This window comes from Rhinichthys klamathensis, unplaced genomic scaffold, assembly GCF_029890125.1.
Source record: "Rhinichthys klamathensis goyatoka isolate OS25496 unplaced genomic scaffold, OSU_Roscu_1.1 h1tg000082l_1, whole genome shotgun sequence".
Taxonomy (NCBI): domain Eukaryota; kingdom Metazoa; phylum Chordata; class Actinopteri; order Cypriniformes; family Leuciscidae; genus Rhinichthys; species Rhinichthys klamathensis.
In genome coordinates this window covers 1,565,369-1,588,081 of record NW_026606624.1, presented here as the reverse complement: position 1 = coordinate 1,588,081, position 22,713 = coordinate 1,565,369, and the positions used below count along the sequence as shown (strand labels likewise).

Sequence of the window (22,713 nt, the reverse complement as noted above, 5' to 3'; positions counted from 1 at the left end):
CCGTTCCACCACATCCCAAAGATGATCTATTGGGTTGAGATCCGGTGACTGTGGGGGCCATTTTAGTACAGTGAACTCATTGTCATGTTCAAGAAACCAATTTGAAATGATTCGAGCTTTGTGACATGGTGCATTATCCTGCTGGAAGTAGCCATCAGAGGATGGGTACATGGTGGCCATAAAGGGATGGACATGGTCAGAAACAATGCTCAGGTAGGCCGTGGCATTTAAACGATGCCCAATTGGCACTAAGGGGCCTAAAGTGTGCCAAGAAAACATCCCCCACACCATTACACCACCACCACCAGCCTGCACAGTGGTAACAAGGCATGATGGATCCATGTTCTCATTCTGTTTACGCCAAATTCTGACTCTACCATCTGAATGTCTCAACAGAAATCGATTTTTCCAGTCTTCAACTGTCCAATTTTGGTGAGCTCTTGCAAATTGTAGCCTCTTTTTCCTATTTGTAGTGGAGATGAGTGGTACCCGGTGGGGTCTTCTGCTGTTGTAGCCCATCCGCCTCAAGGTTGTGCGTGTTGTGGCTTCACAAATGCTTTGCTGCATACCTCGGTTGTAACGAGTGGTTATTTCAGTCAAAGTTGCTCTTCTATCAGCTTGAATCAGTCGGCCCATTCTCCTCTGACCTTTAGCATCAACAAGGCATTTTCGCCCACAGGACTGCCGCATACTGGATGTTTTTCCCTTTTCACACCATTCTTTGTAAACCCTAGAAATGGTTGTGCGTGAAAATCCCAGTAACTGAGCAGATTGTGAAATACTAAGACCGGCCCGTCTGGCACCAACAACCATGCCATGCTCAAAATTGCTTAAATCACCTTTCTTTCCCATTCTGACATTCAGTTTGGAGTTCAGGAGATTGTCTTGACCAGGACCACACCCCTAAATGCATTGAAGCAACTGCCTTGTGATTGGTTGATTAGATAATTGCATTAATGAGAAATTGAACAGGTGTTCCTAATAATCCTTTAGGTGAGTGTATATACTGTATATATATATATATATATATATATATATATATATATATATATATATATATACCGTAAAACTTCAAATAATAGCCGAGTCCCAAATAGACGCCTGTCTCTTTTACACGCCTGGTGTGGCTGCAGGTTTGGGTAAATAAAGGCCGGTCTCAAATAGAGGCCGGGTCTGTTTTTTAGTTTCGGGTTGTATTTAATCCTCTAAAACCGTCAGATCGTCCACTTTTAGGCGACGGCCAAAGCAAATTTTTGTCCCTCCAAAGCCTTTTTTGATCGATGAGTGATGTAGAATAGAATGACTGCTGCGCTTGACAGGGCGCGTTACGAGCAGAGAGAGAGAGAGAGCGCCCCGGCCGCGCGCGCGCACTCTCACGTCTTCAAACAACACGAGCGCTGTCTTGCTCTGTCTCCCTCGCGCATATTAATCAAAATCAATTGACGCGATAGTAAAAGGTCGGAAGACCGCAGTTTCACGTGGAGCATTTGGAGATTTTTAGAGGTTAGAGACAGGCCTATACACTCAATGAACAACATCTCAACACTAAATTATAAAGGCCTGTCTCATAGAAACGCCTGTCTCAAATACAAGCCACCACATCCCAAAGATGCTCTATTGGGTTGAGATCTGGTGACTGTGGAGGCCATTTTAGTACAGTGAACTCATTGTCATGTTCAAGAAACCAATTTGAAATGATTAGAGCTTTGTGACATGGTGGAAGTAGCCATCAGAGGATGGGTACATGGTGGCCATAAAGGGATGGACATGGTCAGAAACAATGCTCAGGTAGGCCGTGGCATTTAAACGATGCCCAATTGGCACTAAGGGGCCTAAAGTGTGCCAGGAAAACATCCCCCACACCATTACACCACCACCACCAGCCTGCACAGTGGTAACAAGGCATGATGGTTCCATGTTCTCATTCTGTTTACGCCAAATTCTGACTCTAACATCTGAATGTCTCAACAGAAATCGAGACTCATCAGACCAGGCAACATTTTTCCAGTCTTCAACTGTTCAATTTTGGTGAGCTCTTGCAAATTGTAGCCTCTTTTTCCTATTTGTAGTGGAGATGAGTGGTACCCGGTGGAGTCTTCTGCTGTTGTAGCCCATCCGCCTCAAGGTTGTGCGTGTTGTGGCTTCACAAATGCTTTGCTGCATACCTCGGTTGTAACGAGTGGTTATTTCAGTCACTGTTGCCCTTCTATCAGCTCGAACCAGTCTGGCCATTCTCCTCTGACCTCTGGCATCAACAAGGCATTTCCGCCCACAGAACTGCCGCTCACTGGATGTTTTTTCTTTTTCGGACCATTCTCTGTAAACCCTAGAGATGGTTGTGCGTGAAAATCCCAGTAGATTAGCAGTTTCTGAAATACTCAGACCAGCCCTTCTGGCACCAACAATCATGCCACGTTCAAAGTCACTCAAATCAACTTTCTTCCCCATACTGATGCTTGGTTTGAACTGCAGGAGATTGTCTTGACCATGTCTACATGCCTAAATGCACTGAGTTGCCGCCATGTGATTGGCTGCTTAGAAATTAAGTGTTAACGAGCAGTTGGACAGGTGTACCTAATAAAGTGGCCGGTGAGTGTATATATATATATACGGTAAAACTTCAAATAATAGCCGAGTCCCAAATAGACGCCTGTCTCTTTTACACGCCTGGTGTGGCTGCAGGTTTGGGTAAATAAAGGCCGGTCTCAAATAGAGGCCGGGTCTGTTTTTTAGTTTCAGGTTGTATTTAATCCTCTAAAACCGTCAGATCATCCGCTTTTAGGCGGCCGCCAAAGCAAATTTTTGTCCCTCCAAAGCCTTTTTTGATCGATGAGTGATGTAGAATAGAATGACTGCTGCGCTTGACAGGGCGCATTACGAGCAGAGAGAGAGAGAGAGCGCCCCGGCCGCGCGCGCACTCTCACGTCTTCAAACAACACGAGCGCTGTCTTGCTCTGTCTCCCTCGCGCATATTAATCAAAATCAATTGACGCGATAGTAAAAGGTCGGAAGACCGCAGTTTCACGTGGAGCATTTGGAGATTTTTAGAGGTTAGAGACAGGCCTATACACTCAATGAACAACATCTCAACACTAAATTATAAAGGCCTGTCTCATAGAAACGCCTGTCTCAAATACAAGCCGGTGCAGTTCGACGATTTGGGAAAATAAAAGCCCGGGCTACTATTTGAAGTTTTACGGTATATATATATATATATATATATACACTCACCGGCCACTTTATTAGGTACACCTGTCCAACTGCTCGTTAACACTTAATTTCTAAGCAGCCAATCACATGGCGGCAACTCAGTGCATTTAGGCATGTAGACATGGTCAAGACAATCTCCTGCAGTTCAAACCAAGCATCAGTATGGGGAAGAAAGTTGATTTGAGTGACTTTGAACGTGGCATGATTGTTGGTGCCAGAAGGGCTGGTCTGAGTATTTCAGAAACTGCTAATCTCCTGGGATTTTCACGCACAACCATCTCTAGGGTTTACAGAGAATGGTCCGAAAAAGAAAAAAACATCCAGTGAGCGGCAGTTCTGTGGGCGGAAATGCCTTGTTGATGCCAGAGGTCAGAGGAGAATGGCCAGACTGGTTCGAGCTGATAGAAGGGCAACAGTGACTGAAATAACCACTCGTTACAACCGAGGTATGCAGCAAAGCATTTGTGAAGCCACAACACGCACAACCTTGAGGCGGATGGGCTACAACAGCAGAAGACTCCACCGGGTACCACTCATCTCCACTACAAATAGGAAAAAGAGGCTACAATTTGCAAGAGCTCACCAAAATTGAACAGTTGAAGACTGGAAAAATGTTGCCTGGTCTGATGAGTCTCGATTTCTGTTGAGACATTCAGATGTTAGAGTCAGAATTTGGCGTAAACAGAATGAGAACATGGAACCATCATGCCTTGTTACCACTGTGCAGGCTGGTGGTGGTGGTGTAATGGTGTGGGGGATGTTTTCCTGGCACACTTTAGGCCCCTTAGTGCCAATTGGGCATCGTTTAAATGCCACGGCCTACCTGAGCATTGTTTCTGACCATGTCCATCCCTTTATGGCCACCATGTACCCATCCTCTGATGGCTACTTCCACCATGTCACAAAGCTCTAATCATTTCAAATTGGTTTCTTGAACATGACAATGAGTTCACTGTACTAAAATGGCCTCCACAGTCACCAGATCTCAACCCAATAGAGCATCTTTGGGATGTGGTGGAACGGGAGATTCGCATCATGGATGTGCAGCCGACAAATCTGCGGCAACTGTGTGATGCCATCATGTCAATATGGACCAAACTCCCTGAGGAATGCTTCCAGCACCTTGTTGAATCTATGCCACGAAGAATTGAGGCAGTTCTGAAGGCAAAAGGGGGTCCAACCCGTTACTAGCATGGGGTACCTAATAAAGTGGCCGGTGAGTGTATATATATATAAGTGCTGGGCAACGATTAAAAAATTTAATCGCGATTAATCGCATGATTTTCTTGCGATTAATCGCATTGTTGCGCGCAAAATTGAATAATGAATTCTAAAGTAGTGTATTGCGCACTTTTGATTTAAATGTACTGCTACAAAAGTGCAATAACATGTGGTTTGCAAAAACTTTAAACAAATAAGGTGCTTTTATACCAGCAGTATTCCCTTTACACAGTATCAATAAAATATTTCTTGTAAATCTCAACTTAAACATTAATGTAATCAAATCAAATATTTAAACAAAGCTATTTGCCACTGCCAGGGCATTGCCTTTTATCTAGCTTGTTAAAACGAGTCCAGTTTTCTTGGGTTTTTTTTTTTTCTGAACAGGTATCTTGTATCAGGGAGCAGCAGAAACAGTCTATGTAGTCAAAGGGTCATGATCACTACAGATATAAGTCGAACAACGTTACTTCTCTGATAGCAGCTTAGGTTTGGTCATGGCATGCCATGGTTTCCCACATAAGATTACATTAAACAGAGGTAAAGCCCAATTTATACTTCTGCGTCGAACTCACGCCGTAGCTGTGTAGCGCGCGTACCCTGACATGCATCTCTTCAAAAATGTAACGTCAATTCTATGCGTACCGCAAGCTCTGTGATTGCTAGAACCGCTCCCCGGGTTTCACACTCTCCCTCTGCATGTGTAATTGCGCGTCAACGCGGACAACCGACGCAGATAAATGAAAACCAAAGCGTAGTCTATAGCGCAGAGGCTCCGGCGTAGGTCCGACGCAGAAGTATAAATCAGCCTAGAGTGAGGTTAACGCGCGATAAAAAAATTGTCGGCATTAATTAATAAGCCTAACGCAGCCTAACGCTCTCAGTGTGGTCATAGGGATTAGATTGGGGCAGACTGTATGAGCTGGAACTACTCCATGCCCACCCTGTGTGCCAGAGAGAGAGAGACAGAAAGAGAGAGAGTAGTGGGTGGTTGTACATGTCTGGAAAATAGCATTAGACAGGTGAGCTTAAAACAGCTAAGCCAAGGACCCAATGGACGTAAGTAGTGAGAGCTTAAAGTGGTGCTAATTATTAAAAACATGTTAAAAACTCACATGACACAGGAACTTGTGTTAAAATGCATCAAGAACTGCACTCCACTGAAAATTACTTCAAGTGTAAATAACTGAGAAAGAACAAATTCTGGCACCTGATAACTCACTTTCCTACGAAATGACATGTAATTTTAGCCTATACTACACCTGCCCTGTTTGAAGTGATGCCTGTTTCTGAAGGCAACGAACAATTTGTGTTTCTTGCCTGTGGGGGGGTGGGTGTGAAGGACAGGTGTCCTGTGGGAGGGGTTGGTGTCGAAGAGGGCCGTCCTGCAGGTGGGGTTAAGGTGGAGACTGGGTGCCCACCAGGAGGAGTAGGATTCCGGCTTCCAAACATGATTTCCTCCGTGATGTCCTTTCCACCCTGATTGGGGTCTCGAATCCGGATCTGGGAGGACAATGGTGCAAAACAACAGATAATAAATAAAGACATTTATAATGAAAATCAAAAATGTTTTCAACTGTGATACTAAGAAGAAATGTTTGATCAAAATATTAAAATGATGGAAGGATCATGTGACACTGAAGACTGGAGTAATGACTGCTAGAAATTCAGCTTTGCATCACAGGAATAAATTACTTAAAAAAAAAATATTCAAATAGAAAACAGATATTTTAAATTGTAAAATGGCTAAATATTATTATTTTTTACTGCATTTAGAGACTTAGAATAACAAAAATATAAAAAAAGTTTCACCAACCCCAAACCTTTAAAAGGTTGTGTAAATATAATATATATATATATATATATATATATATATATATCACTTAAAGTACATTAGTATGTATAATGGCACTTTCGTTTTTTTTTTGTGGTTTGGTCTTTAGAACTGAAATATATCACTGGCATCTTTATCCTGAGAGTTCAATTTATGTTTTATAAATTTGTGAATTCAAAATCAATCTTTGAAAAATGCTTAGATATGACCTGACATATTTAATTAGTTTAGTTTATTGATTTATAAAGAACATTTAAAAACAACAGATGTTGAAACCAAAGTGCTGTACAAGAACTATAAAACAGAATTAAAAAGACTAGACAAAAACAAAAAATGACAAATGAAAAATGTCCACCTCAATTAAAACAAAGAATACAAATAGGTCTTCAAAGAGGATTTAAACATAAAAATGGAAGGGGAAGATCTAATGTGGAGAGGAAGACTATTCCAAAGCGTTGGAGCAGCCACAGAGAAAGCCTGGTCACTTTTAGCCTTAAAACGTGAACGAGGAACTCAGAGTAGTAATTGACTGGATGATCAAAGGGATCTTAAAGCAGTGTACGGGATGAGAAGAACACAAATATACTGAGGAGCAAGTCCAATTGGCCTATTGGCAAAGAACGTATATTGACAAGAAGTCAAAGCCAATAGAAAGTTCCATTGCAACACCAGCGCCCAGCAGCAGCGCTACGCTTCCGCCATTTTGGGGTGAAAGCGACTCGGCAGTCCACTAGTGATGTGTCGTTCGCGAACGAGTTCGCCGATTCTTTGAAAAGAGCCGGACTTCCCATCACTATCCAATAGCTTCTTGCTGTCACTATGGCAAAATCAGCTGCTTGGTTTAAAAAAAAAAAAAAAAAAAAAAAAAAAAAAAGTACATTAAAGATCAAATCCACGTACAATCACTAGTGATCATTAAATCCCTTTTAACAGTTTATTTCACAGACTTAGACAAGTCTTCTACTTTTTCCTCACAAAACCTTTAGTATTAGCATTACAAACACTGAATTAATACCAACATATAAAATTAAGTAAAGGACATGCTATATCAGATAATTGGGAATGTTGGACAATAAATAGCCTATATAACAGCAATAGAATAGCTTTACAGTAAACTGTTTTTTTGCAGTACTATCTTATATTAATGAGCGTTAAAGCAAGACTATATAAACAAAAAAACACAGCCACTGTCCAAAAGTGGCAATTATAGGATAACAGACACAGCAATGCATCATGTTCTATAAGATCATCGAGTTTGTGGCATGATCCAGGGGATTAAAACGTACAAAATATATTTCAGGCCTAGTGGAATTGGTAGCTAATAATAGTAGTAAATGTGTAAAGTTGCATAAAATGGAAATACGGTACTCAATAAAGCAAGAAAAAACTACCTCAAATGTGTATTTATTAATGATTGGATTCCACAACTGATAAAAAAAGAAAACATTAAAAAACATATACAAGACAATACAGCATTTACTGTAGGTGTACCAAGTGAACAAAATTTACTGATGGCCTAATTTAAGAAATTTTCTATTGCGCTTCTGATTTGGCTGGGAGATTCTCTAATTTTGGGTGCGCAACAGTGAGTTTGTCCAGTAACTCCAGTTGGAATCTTCACCCCAAAATGGCGGCCACGCTACCGAAGCGGCACCTAGTGGCTGTTACCAAAAAAGCATCAGTTTCACCTCTTGTTCTTCTATACTCTTTGCTATAGGCTTTATGCCGAGCGTCACGTGACCAAGCCGGAAAACAGATCACATCGCTTCCGATTCAGGTCTTTTGTATGTGCTTCATGAATTTTTTTGCGGTTTTACTCAAGATAACTTTAAAGGAGCAAGCAAAAATGAGCATAACCAATGTCCCTCGCATGTGCAGATTGATATTTAAGTTTTTTAATTTTTCTTCTTCACACTAACGTTTAGATATTTAAATAGCATAAAACAATAAATAACAAAGTGAACTTAGTAGGTTAGCTGATTACCTTAAAAATCCATAGATATCGTAGTTAGTTCTTACGGCCGTTGAAACAACCTCTCTCAAGCAGATGCAATGAGACCTGTTTTCCGGTTTTGTCACGTGACGCTCGGCATAAAGCCTATTGGTAAGCCCCGCCCCCCTTAGTTACGGTTGCTATCTTGGACAAACAAACAGAGTTGCTAACTGTCTCACAATGACAGCTGTCAGTGTAAAAAAACTTATTCCAAGATGTTTTCTTTAAAATAAATTTTAGACACAGAAGGACCACCTCTCGTCGAGGAGCATTCAAGTGGGACTTAAAGGAGAACTCCGGCGCAAAATGAACCTTTGGTCTAATTACACATTGTTACCTAGTCAACCGTTATCTGAGATTTGTTTTCATGATTATCGAATGTAAATAGTTTTATCTCTAAAAACAGTTTAGCCTATAAAGCTAGTATAACGCTAGTATATTGGGCATAGTGTAATGACAAATAAAAATCGCTTGTTAATACCACTAACAAGGCTGAAAATAGACCCACACTAACACGGTAGCATAATGAGGGTCCCTACCTTCAAACCGAAGCATTGAGAACTTTGTAAGTGTACAGACAGTTTAATAAGAAGATATTTTTTACATACAGTCAACTTCGCGTATACAGGCAGAAGCCATCTTTGAAAAAGAGTCTTTACCAGTCGATCTACGAACGCCGATCCAAGCCTGCTGTTCGCGCTCACCTTATCACAACTTATAGCTCGTTCACATCTCACCAGCGCACTTGGATCGGCGTTCGTAGATCGACTGGTAAAGGCTGTATTTCAAAGATGGATTCTGCCTGTATACGCGAAGTTGACTGTATGTTTAAAATATCTTCTTATTAAACTGTCTGTACACTTACAAAGTTCTCAATGCTTCGGTTTGAAGGTAGGGACCCTCATTATGCTACCGTGTTAGTGTGGGTCTATTTTCAGCCTTGTTAGTGGTATTAACAAGCGATTTTTATTTGTCATTACACTATGCCCAATATACTAGCGTTATACTAGCTTTATAGGCTAAACTGTTTTTAGAGATAAAACTATTTACATTCGATAATCATGAAAACAAATCTCAGATAACGGTTGACTAGGTAACAATGTGTAATTAGACCAAAGGTTCATTTCGCGCCGGAGTTCTCCTTTAAATATGCCATGGAGGGATATATAAAAGATTTTAAAATAAATATGGTAGGTAACAAGATTAATTTGGAAGCGAGGGTCTACAGATCACAATGTAAGCGGGAGAAGCCTCATGTTACGGTCGCCACGATTGCAGATGGCTGTTTTTGAGCCATTGGGTGTTTTTAACCAACTGAACATGATGTGAGAACAGTTAGCTATTTAGGTGTGAACGTTAGCATGGAGTCACTAACTTTAATTGTAACTTCATGAGAGTATGACAACCAGAAAATGAACGTTTTCGTCTTCATTGGGATTGGGGTTGAATCCTTAGGGAACCAGGTTACTGCGCTCACATCATTTATAATATAAATAATCCGGGCTTCAGTTGTATTGGCCAGATAATCGGTCTGTTCGCTCAAATTTTATCACACATTTGAAACGCGCTGGTTAACGCGCGCATAGTACGGTGATTCAATACATGAATAAACATGCCCATCCTCTCAGGATATCTGAAATCAGTGTTAAAAGTGACCCAGGCACATAGTTTTTCCATGTTTGTAGCATAAACACCCTAAAACCGATGAGAGCTTCAGATCTTCCAAGTTTCTCTATGGCGCTGAAACCTAAAGATGTCCGAGTTCCGATCCCCATGCAACTGATACTCAACTACCATTGGCTCATCTGCGTTCAAAGGGGAGGGGCTTACTGGTCTTATCTTTCAAAAAGGCATCAAACTCACTGATGTGGCAGGATTTTCCAGATCCCATCATTAAAATCCCAACACTAATTTTTGCAGGAGGATGGGGGAAATTTCTAATTCTCACTTTGGCTTGGGATAAAACACCTTGGCTATGGCCAACCTCCCACCATGCAACAAAACCATATATCAGGAGTTGCATGGCACACAAATCGACTTCATTCCCGGATCAATTCAATACTTATTATTCATCTTGAATTTTGGAAATTTAATAGACTAGCATGTAGGGATGTCAATTTTCACAAATTCCCATGATCGATCGTCGTTTAAATTAACGATCAATTAATCGATTAATCGTTAGCCTTAATACTGCAATATGCGTCTGCTGCAGTGCATACGGCCAACAGCATGACAGCGTCTGCAAATGCTGTTTAAACCGCTATGTTCCTCACCAAATTAATGAGAATGGTTTTAATCTAAATAAAGGGCTAGTAGGATTGTAAAATGTTTCGATGTGATTGATAATTAAATTTCAGGGCTCGAATTTCGGCGCGGGATTGCGGGGATTGCGGGTATTGCGCATAATTCTAATAATTCCCACAGGTCTCCCATTTATAATGCAGGAAATTCCCGCAATCGTAATCCACACAGATTATAAAATCAAATAATTCTTTTAACAACTATCTGCCAGGCGCAATTTCACAAACAGTGTGAGTGTTCAGCGTGCCGCGACTTCTATCTCTTCTCTCAAAATGTGTTGTGCAAGGCAAGCATCAAGCGCTGCGGCGATAATACACACTCGCGTTTAGGAGTCGGGACATGACGGAATATTCACTTGCACAATCGGGACAGCAGTGCATCGTGACTGAAGTTTACCATTTGCACGTCTTTTTAAGTCTTACCAGTTTAAACATTCAAGCGATTTTAAACTAATCAGTGCTCGTGCGCTCTCTGAGATGATTTTCTATGCGCACATTCATAGAAAATCCGCCTCAAAAACAGCTGGCCAGTAACAAAAGTTATTTTTCGCGGATTATATTGCTTTAACACGCAAAATTGTGTCAATTTCGGTCTTCGTGAGTATACTCTAAACATAGTCGGTTTTGTCTTTTAATAAGCATAAAACGCATGCCAGTATAATGAACACAGGATCCGTGCACTAGCTCATTTAGTTTCAAAACAACAAAATATAGCTTTAAGTTAAAGGAATCAGGATTAATAGCCTATATATATTTAATTTATTCAGGACTAAAATACTACCCAGTGTTATTTTCCATTTGATTACTTTATTCAGTTTCTGTAGGCCTATATGAAGTTAGACCCATTGAAAAACTTTTCTCTTTATTTGTCTTTATTTGTATCTTTATTCTATTGTATTTATTTGTGCTACTTTTTTCAATTTAATTAAACAGTTTAAATCAAGCTTCCTTGTGTTGTGTAAACTCTTAACAACAATATTACCCCATTGTAAAAATGCAATGAGCGCAAACATTTAGGCAAGATAAATGTAATTTTTGTTTGGAAAAAATGCCCCCCGCCCTTCTCCCCCTCAAAAAAAAAATCCCCCCATGAGAATCATCTAAGGGGGGATTTCCCCCCCCATTTTCCAAAACGAAATTCAGGCCCTGAATTAAATTAAATATTTAATAATCAAATATAACGACTAATACAACGTGCCACCAACGCCGCCTCAGATGCGCTTGTCAGAATGTGTGACTTGTGGACGCGTGCTCTTCCTGGAACAACGCACTTAAAATGGCAACTAAACCCAATGAATTCACACCGATTTAATAAAATAGTGTTCTCATGTTATGTAATATGACAGTCCCAAATTAATCCTCGTTATTAGTCGTGCATTCTGCTTGAGCGGCGCGCGCTGAATGAATAACTTAACCGTTGAGCACTTTGCTAGCACGTTATTTAACTCAAAGAAACGCATCCTATGAGATTAATCAGATATATACAAAATAAACATAATATTACAAATAATATCTGCACAAAATGACGTGAATGCACAAGTGAACTTGAACTAAGTTACGTGCCATTCAGAATGACTCATTTTGTGGACGCGCTCTTCCTGGAACAACGCGACACGGCAACTAAACCCAAATAATTCACAATGTTTTATTACAATATTGTTCTCTTTATAATGTTATATAATATGACAGTCCCAATAGTCGTTATTAGTCGTGCATTGCCATTTGAGGTGCGCGCGCTAAAGATCACGCTGCGTCAATTCTTAACCAAATGCATCCAATATGAGATAAATCAGATATAGATAGGCACACACAAAATAAACTATTACAACTTACATTTGCACAAAACAAAAGGCAGCGAATGCACACGCAAACTTATAGTCATGATGAAGGTGTAAAATAGTCCCAGACATAACTCCGGCGCGCTCGCTTACATGTTTCGCGGTTGAGCAGCACGCACGCGCATGAACCTGCTTAATCGATGATCGATAAGGTTTATCGATTAAACGTGTTATCGACAATTAATCGATCATCGATTAATCGTTGACATCCCTACTAGCATGACATAATTACTCAAAAAGCCAAGGCCAATATCGGGGTAAAACTAAGACTTGACGAATATCCCTTTTAACAGCATTTTCGCATTTAATCTGGGTCTGCCAGCTAGGGCCATTGGGATTAAATCCAAGCCTTATCAGTCTAAAATGAATTGAAAACTAAGTGGATCCCTTGGCATTTCTAAAACGAGGTGGAATGTTTCAGGTACTCACTGGTTTCTTTTCACGCTTGGCTGGTGGAGGTGGCAGTTGTGCAGGCACTATAATGGGTGGAGAGGGAGGATACACTGGCTGGCCAGCGTAATATGGCGGCCCGGCAGCTGTTGTTGGAAAAGAGAAGGAAGGAAGAAAAAAAGTGAGTCATGTCGCTGTGTGTGCTGCTTTCACATGAGATCTAAACAGCCTCGGAGTGAATCGCTTTCTGGAAACGGGGTCATTTCTCAGCTAATCAGACACACTGAAACTACCTGGAGCTAATATGAACCAGCTGGGTGTGACGCAAGCACACTCACAGTGAAGTGTGAGTGTGAAGTGAAGAGAGGTCTGTACTTGCCATAAGGAGAGGGGTATTCCCCTGGGCCGGGTCCTGGGTAGAAGGTTCCAGACCCTGGTGGCTGAATGGTAATTTGCTGTGGGTGTCCCATGTAAGGTGCACTATGACGATACTGAGAGAAAAGGTGGAGAATTTAATTTATATATATATATATATATATATATAAACTACTAAATATATTAATATTTATATATACACACACACACACACAAGACATATATACCAGATTACTTTACTTTTGTTAAACATCCCATCTGAATTTTTATTTAAAGGTAAATAGCCTTAAAATCATATAGAGTATGTTTGCATTCAATGATTGGACAAACATTTTTAGGTACTGAGACTTCCACAGACGTTATATGTAATTTTTTTTAAATAATTAGACCACTTCTGTTATTTACTACCAGGATGTGAAGACAGTTTCAACCAGAATAATAAAAAGAGTTTATAAAAAAAAAATTTGCCTACCCTACCTTGAGATATACCCTACCTAATGGATATATTCATATTTAATGAATACATACATACACTCACCGGCCACTTTATTAGGTACACCTGTCCAACTGCTCGTTAACACTTAATTTCTAAGCAGCCAATCACATGGCGGCAACTCAGTGCATTTAGGCATGTAGACATGGTCAAGACAATCTCCTGCAGTTCAAACCGAGCATCAGTATGGGGAAGAAAGGTGATTTGAGTGACTTTGAACGTGGCATGATTGTTGGTGCCAGAAGGGCTGGTCTGAGTATTTCAGAAACTGCTAATCTACTGGGATTTTCACGCACAACCATCTCTAGGGTTTACAGAGAATGGTCCGTGAGCGGCAGTTCTGTGGGCGGAAATGCCTTGTTGATGCCAGAGGTCAGAGGAGAATGGCCAGACTGGTTCGAGCTGATAGAAGGGCAACAGTGACTGAAATAACCACTCGTTACAACCGAGGTATGCAGCAAAGCATTTGTGAAGCCACAACACGCACAACCTTGAGGCGGATGGGCTACAACAGCAGAAGACTCCACCGGGTACCACTCATCTCCACTTCAAATAGGAAAAGGAGGCTACAATTTGCAAGAGCTCACCAAAATTGAACAGTTGAAGACTGGAAAAATGTTGCCTGGTCTGATGAGTCTCGATTTCTGTTGAGACATTCAGATGTTAGAGTCAGAATTTGGCGTAAACAGAATGAGAAAATGGAACCATCATGCCTTGTTACCACTGTGCAGGCTGGTGGTGGTGGTGTAATGGTGTGGGGGATGTTTTCCTGGCACACTTTAGGCCCCTTAGTGCCAATTGGGCATCGTTTAAATGCCACGGCCTACCTGAGCATTGTTTCTGACCATGTCCATCCCTTTATGGCCACCATGTACCCATCCTCTGATGGCTACTTCCACCATGTCACAAAGCTCTAATCATTTCAAATTGGTTTCTTGAACATGACAATGAGTTCACTGTACTAAGATGGCCTCCACAGTCACCAGATCTCAACCCAATAGAGCATCTTTGGGATGTGGTGGAACGGGAGATTCGCATCATGGATGTGCAGCCGACAAATCTGCGGCAACTGTGTGATGCCATCATGTCAATATGGACCAAACTCCCTGAGGAATGCTTCCAGCACCTTGTTGAATCAATGCCACGAAGAATTGAGGCAGTTCTGAAGGCAAAAGGGGGTCCAACCCGTTACTAGCATGGGGTACCTAATAAAGTGGCCGGTGAGTGTATATATATATATATATATACATATTAGGGGTGTAACGATATTTGAACCGAACCGAAAAACCGCGATACACCACCCACGATACGTATCGCGATACTCTCATGGCGAACCGAACACGCCCCGCCCCCTGCTGCCCCGCCCAGCCCCGGCTCATTGCACCTCATGTGTTATGTGTACACAATGAATACAGGGCTGTTGCCTAACCACCATTAACCACATATAATCGCAATAAGCTCAGTGTTTTGTTACTTTTAAAAATAAGCAAGGTGTAATCTTTCAAATTATGTCTATTTGATCACGAAATGCAAACAATAAATGCCGTTTTGGCGCTCTTAGATGTGGCGTGACAGATATCACTGTATGCATGCGGCAGCGCGGAGCGCGATCATCTATTCCTCAGTTACAGAATAAACATGAATGGACACCCGAAGGTATGTTGAAAGATACAGTATACTTACTGAAAGGCATCATAACTCGTGTAAACACTCAATCAGTGTTTCAACAGCGGAAATACGTCAATAAAACGCTTAGTTTTTCACATAGCTTTATATTTACCTCAGGCAAGTCATTCAGTGTCCACAGCTTGCTGGTTTGCTAACTCTTTCACTAAATAAATGCTATATATTAGCCATTATATTTTACTTAACCTGTTTATGATATCTTGATTATTTAATGTATGTTTAAAATAGTTGTCATGAAAATAACAGCAACTGTGTAAATTATTATATAACAATAACAAATTAGAGTAAAAACATGTTAATGCAAAAATTGCCTTATGTGTAGTTTACATGTTTTCATACAATTTGTTATTTGAGTGTTGATTATTATTATATAATTTAGGCTAAAAGTCTAGGCTCTGTTGTTAAGCTTTAATGTTATAGTAATGTGCAAGTAAGGGCTGTAGTTTACAGCATTAGCAGATAATTTTGTTATCCTTGAGAAACGTTTACTTGTAATTGAATTAATTTAAAGACAAGGACACAATTTGTTCATTAAAGCACTGTTTAATGAAAAATAAAAGCAATTTTAGCTTTCTAAACCCCCCCCCCCCCCCCCGAAATGAACCGAACCGAACCGAGACCTCAAAACCGTGGGACGAACCGAACCGTCAGGTTTGTGTATCGTTACACCCCTAATACATATATATATATATATATATATATATATATATATATATATATATATATATATATATATATATATATATATACACATATATATATATATATATATATATATATATATATATATATATATATATATATATATATATATACATACACTCACCGGCCACTTTATTAGGTACCCCATGCTAGTAACTGGTTGGACCCCCTTTTGCCTTCAGAACTGCCTCAATTCTTCGTGGCATAGATTCAACAAGGTGCTGGAAGCATTCCTCAGGGAGTTTGGTCCATATTGACATGATGGCATCACACAGTTGCCGCAGATTTGTCGGCTGCACATCCATGATGCGAATCTCCCGTTCCACCACATCCCAAAGATGCTCTATTGGGTTGAGATCTGGTGACTGTGGAGGCCATTTTAGTACAGTGAACTCATTGTCATGTTCAAGAAACCAATTTAAAATGATTAGAGCTTTGTGACATGGTGGAAGTAGCCATCAGAGGATGGGTACATGGTGGCCATAAAGGGATGGACATGGTCAGAAACAATGCTCAGGTAGGCCGTGGCATTTAAACGATGCCCAATTGGCACTAAGGGGCCTAAAGTGTGCCAGGAAAACATCCCCCACACCATTACACCACCACCACCAGCCTGCACAGTGGTAACAAGGCATGATGGTTCCATGTTCTCATTCTGTTTACGCCAAATTCTGACTCTAACATCTGAATGTCTCAACAGAAATCGAGACTCATCAGACCAGGCAACATTTTTCCAGTCTTCAACTGTTCAATTTTGGTGAGCTCTTGCAAATTGTAGCCTCTTTTTCCTATTTGTAGTGGAGATGAGTGGTACCCGGTGGGGTCTTCTGCTGTTGTAGCCCATCCGCCTCTATTATCCGCCTCTATATATGCTTTGCTGCATACCTCGGTTGTAACGAGTGGTTATTTCAGTCACTATTGCCCTTCTATCAGCTCGAACCAGTCTGGCCATTCTCCTCTGACATCAACAAGGCATTTCCGCCCACAGAACTGCCGCTCACTGGATGTTTTTTCTTTTTCGGACCATTCTCTGTAAACCCTAGAGATGGTTGTGCGTGAAAATCCCAGTAGATTAGCAGTTTCTGAAATACTCAGACCAGCCCTTCTGGCACCAACAATCATGCCACGTTCAAAGTCACTCAAATCACCTTTCTTCCCCATACTGATGCTCGGTTTGAACTGCAGGAGATTGTCTTGACCATGTCTACATGCCTAAATGCACTGAGTTGCCGCCATGTGATTGGCTGCTTAGAAATTAAGTGTTAACGAGCAGTTGGACAGGTGTACCTAATAAAGTGGCCGGTGAGTGTATATATATATATATACACACACACACACACACATACACAGTATAAAAATATATATAAAATTAAAGCTCAAGTGTGTGTGTATATATATATATATATATATATACACACACACACTTGAGCTTTAATTTTATATATATTTTTGCCATACAGAGACAGAAAATTATTCGTTTTGTTAAACATCCCATTTTATAAAATAAATTAAAGGATGAGATGGCTATTGTCAAATTATATGGGTAAAATTTAATTAAAACCATTTCATGCATTAAAAAACCTCACAATGTCTTTTTTGTCACAGTGGGAACCCTGAAAATATTTTTTTTGTGTGTATGCAATCCATATTTGGCGATATCAGTAACATGTCCACTGACTCTTTACCTGGGGAATGTAGTATTGGTGTGTCTGGGTAGGAAAGGGCATGGGCGTCATGGTCATCATGAAGGGCTGGTTGGGGGTATAAACCGTAGCCGTGGGGGTTTGTGAGCCCGGCCGAAGGGAGGGGCTGTTGGTAGGGAGGCTGGGCCGTGCTGTCTGCATCTGAGCCCTGTGGAGGAACTGTGGAGGAAGTCAAAGAAATAAGAGTTAAGCAGAAACATAGAAAGAAGAGATACAAGTCAGTGTTGACATAAGACAGTTCACCTCAGGACACCCTGCTGTGCCTGTCAGGCAGTTTATTCAAATCATGAGGCATCTAATTGACAATCTGACATTCAGACACTGGAACAGCTGCAATCACAAATGCTTGATGAATTATATCAATTCTGCTCATCGAACAGACACAAAGAAACAAATACACACATACACACACAGCAGCCTGGAGATATGAGCAGTATTCTCATTCTCCACTGTAGTGGGGTGATGGCACAACTCTGGCACAACGGTTTATTCATCAGGAGAATACTGCATGCATGCCTGCTGGAGGAGTCGTCCCCTCCCCCATCACTTCCTCCCCCGCTTTCCCTCGATTCCTCTCTCTCGCTCACTCGCTCACTCACTCACTCCGCACTGCAAATATTACCTCAGCAAACCCAGTCAGTGGGCGCCAGCAACCAGGCAGCACTGGAGTGAGAGGTCACCCCTCTCTCTCTCTCTGCCTGATTCTACACACACTATTTATGCACACACCATATGCAATTTACCTCATGGGATTGATAGTCTAAATGTCTATATCTGTGTGGTTGATTTTTCGAAAAAGGGGAAATTTTTTGTCCTTAAAATTATTTTAAAGAAAAAAGTCCAGATTATAAAATTTTAATGAATGGATACATTTGCAAAAATGTCTCTATTTTGGGCTTACCAAGAATTTATTAATAATAATAATTTTGTATTTGTTGTCTATATTAGTAATTAAATATTTTACAATATTAATAATAAATAAATATATTATATTAATTATAAATTAAAGGTGCTCTATGCAACTTTTCTACTAAAATGAATCCTTTTTTTATTGCCTGTGTGTGAAGGGGTTGTAATCACACATTAAAATGATCCACTTGTCGAGTTTTGCTATTACCTCTGAAGGCCAGTATTCCTATTTCTATGTGAAGTCTCCGGGTCGGATTTACCGCGAAATCCAACGGATGTGACGTGCATGCGCGCTCCCGAGCCTCTCTCCTTATATACAGTCTATTGTAGACGGTCAGGGAGTTACGTCCGGTTAAAGGCGCACGTTTTTCGGCTTATATCTCAGTCAATCTTTGATCAATATTCCCAAGACTCTAATCGTTCGTAGTGCTGGACGGGGCCTTTCGAACGAGCCCACCCCCGAGGTCCAACTCGCCCGGCTCCCCGAGATTCGAAATCGGGGGTCCCAGCGGTCCGGTAGGGGGCATCCCCGAGCCCCGCCACTCTAGCGTTCGGGCAAGGGTTCCCCTGGGACCTCCTCCCCCGAATTTGAGCTCTCTGGGTCTTTGCGTTCCAGAGATACGAGCGATTTTCTTCTGAGATCGTGACGTCACCGGCGTCCGCAATTTTGCAGCGCGCCCGATGGTTTTCTGCTAATATCTCCGCGAAAACACCACCAAAAACTATGGAACTTATATGGTTCTTTTCAGCTCGACTAGATGGTCCCAACGAGCTCGGTGCTCGCCGAATCCGTCAAGTATTCGCCGAGATATTTGCGTAATAGACGGTATTGTCTATGAGTTCGAGCACGAGCGCTCTTGTAAAATTTGTTTGCAATCTGAAACATCACCACTAGAGGCCGCTAAAAGTTACGTAGAGCACCTTTAAATATATTATAAAACAATTTTTTTATAAATTAATAAATATAAATACATAAATAAATACTATATTGATATAATTATTAAATATTATAATTATTATTAGTATTAATATTATTAGAGACAAATTCTCAGAGAGCATTTTGGCATGCTGAGAGCATGTTTTGCTTTAGCATCCTAATAGTCAGCACAACAGAAAAATTATGTACAAATTCACCACCTTCAACAATAAACATCAAGGCAACCACTGTCGAACTTCAGATTGTTGTGAGCAATGTTTAAGTTATTATGCAGTATCAGCAGGTTTATTTGAAAGCCATAGTGGAGAGATTAAAGGACAGTATTTTCTGTCTGCTGCTGACTCTTAGTGTAGTACTTGGACCCAGGTATCTGTCTCAACAGACAGATGAATGTTTTAGTAGTTCAGTAACAGGTTCAACACACTGCTGGATGCAGTGAACTAGAGGTTGCCATTTCACAATATTTCTTTCTTATCGTCACACACAATATCAAAAATCCATCACACGTTAGACAATATACTAGAAGGTCGATTAAGGCCATGGTCAGATGCTTATTCCAGGACATGTGATAAACCGTTTGAATAAGCCTCATTTTTCAAAATTTTGAGGAGTCCAAAAAAGTGCACTTAATTCAAATATCACTCATACGCTGAGCCAAAACATTATGGCCGTTGATCGTCTCCTAACGAGGCCACAAGGTCTGGGTAAATTAGATGGTACTGTAAGCAAACAATCAGTTCTCGTAATCAATGTGTTGGATGAAGGAGAAATGGGCAGGAATAAAGATCTGAGCAAATTTTACAAAAGCCAAATTGTTATGACAAGGTGACTGGGTCAGAGTATCTGAAAGGGGAAGGCTTGTGTGTTGCTCCCGGTCAGCAGTGGTGATAATTTACCAGCAGTGGTCCAAGGAGGGACAAACCACAAACTGGAAATTTTCACACTGGTAAATAAACTTGCGACAACACCAGTATTACTGATAACACTGGGGGAGGCGCGCTCACTTTTTACTTTCACTTTCAGCGGTACTGACTGCACATTTTACAAGATATTTGGCATTGACGCTCAGGATCTGTTGGGGACAAAATCCTCCACCATCACTTCATGTGATAAGTGAAATCTGACTCCCGCTGCATTGTGCTGTGACTCTGCACCTTGTGCTGTATGGAGCAGAGCAGATGCTTTCAGTTTATAATTGTTGCATCCGTTGTCCAACTGAACTAAATGTTTTTTATTACTATAAAAAAGCAAAACGGTAAGCAAGTAATGTAATCAGTGAACGGCCGAACACTGTGTAACAGCGGTAACTCCGACTACCATAGCAAGCCTACCAGCGAAGGCTGCGTAGAACCATGACAATGGTGTTCCCTGATGAAAGTGCCATCTTTCAGCAGGATAATGCACCCTGCCGCACTGCACACATTGTTCAGGAATGGTTTGAGGAACATGATGAAGAGTTCAAGGTGTTGCCCTGTGCCCGGTTGCATAAAGCACCTTAAGTTTTTCCCTTAAGTATGATACTTAAGGGGCGATTTACCCTTACCTAAGAGAACAACTTAAGGGTGTTGCATATAATCTCTTAAACGGTTCTCTTAGGTAAGGGAAACATTTAAGTGTTTCACGACAGCGATCCTGGATTCACGTTATAAAAGTCTGTTGTTGCCATAGATACGCAAAACACTAACATGTCGGAATATCACGTGTCAGTCCAGTGACGCTATCATGCAACACCGCGTTAGCTCCGAACGTGGCGGCAGTTTGTGTTGTTCACCGTCTCATGCTTTGGCATTTGTTTAGGTTTTGTGAATGCACTTCTGGCTCTGTGTCTCGAAATACAGCTGAGTATATTTCCATAGCATACCTGTTTTCTTCTGTCATGATTCCTTTTAAAACACACAATCAGCTCGTTCTCCTGTGAATTTTTTGTCGGCCACACACTCTCCGTGCGCGCACTGACGTAACGTTGTGATAGTTTACATGCGAGTCGCGTGTAATGACAGACAGACAGCCGTCTAGTTTGATAGTGATGTCAAATATTGCGCGTCGATCAAATCGGTATTCTTGCAACAATTTTTCATGGCTAAATTGGTCCAAAGGGTTTTCCCTATTCCCTATGATCTTCAGCTGGTTTCATAAATTCAGCCATGTCGTCTTATTTTTGTCCGCGTTACTCTTAAGGTTACGATTTCCAAACCTTAAGTTATACTTAGGGAAATTACCGTTAAGGGGTTTTATGCAACACTTAACGATTACTTAAGTGAAAAAACAGCATTTAAGGGAGATTCTAAGTGTTTATGACGTTTCACTTAAAAAAAACCGTTAAGTAACACTTAAGGGTATTTTTCTGCAACACCCTTAGGTTTAAGGGAAACATAAGGGCGACTTTAAGGGAAAATTACACTTAAGGTGCTTTATGCAACCGGGCACTGGCCTCCAAATACCCAAGATCTCAATCCAATGGAGCATCTGTGGGATGTGCTGGACCAACAAGTTCGATCCACTGTGGCTCCACCTCGCAATCTACAGGACTTGAAGGATCTGCTGCTAACGTCTTAATGCCAGATACCACAGGACACAGGTCTTCTAGAGTTCATGCCTCGGCGGGTCGGCGCTGTTTTGGCAGCATGAGAAGAAGGACCAACAGCATATTAGGCAGGTGGTCATAATGTTACACTGTGTCTACACGTGACGTGATGCAACAAAAGAAAATAGAACCCATTGTAACCCACTATTTCTGACGTATTTTAAGCTATTTGCAACAACTGTCGCGTCCGGTGTAGACATGGTGTTAGACATCATCTATCCTAACTGTACGGCTCAGGTACAGCCAAAAACATCTAACAACATGGCTCAGAATAATCCAGGCCTATCATTAAACAAGCCTCGGCGAGATTTCCCAAAGCCAGAAGTATGTGTAGAAACAAGAACAATAAAACCAGCGGACGCCCCATGACGTTGGCTGAAAAGTGATTTAACACCCACAGAACTGATCCGCTAGTGACTGTAATCTGAGTGGAGATTATGTGTAACTGTCTGTGCTCACCAGTGGTCCTGCAATAAACCTGCTGTTGAGTGTCGTTGTGCTCTTTGAGAGAGGACATAATCATTTTTGTGGCTATGAA

General features: G+C 41.0%; 1 protein-coding gene across 1 annotated transcript in view; it reads right to left on the bottom strand.

Moving 5' to 3' along the window:
* Positions 1–22,713, bottom strand: part of eif4g3a (eukaryotic translation initiation factor 4 gamma, 3a) — a 73,676-nt gene that overhangs the window by 26,250 nt on the left and 24,713 nt on the right. Inside the window, exons 6-9 of the mRNA XM_056251393.1 lie at positions 17,728–17,904; positions 13,166–13,277; positions 12,826–12,932; positions 5,752–5,943 (exon numbers count right to left, since the gene is read on the bottom strand). Coding sequence (XP_056107368.1) covers positions 5,752–5,943; positions 12,826–12,932; positions 13,166–13,277; positions 17,728–17,904 — 588 coding nt within the window. The remainder of the gene's footprint in view (positions 1–5,751; positions 5,944–12,825; positions 12,933–13,165; positions 13,278–17,727; positions 17,905–22,713) is intronic.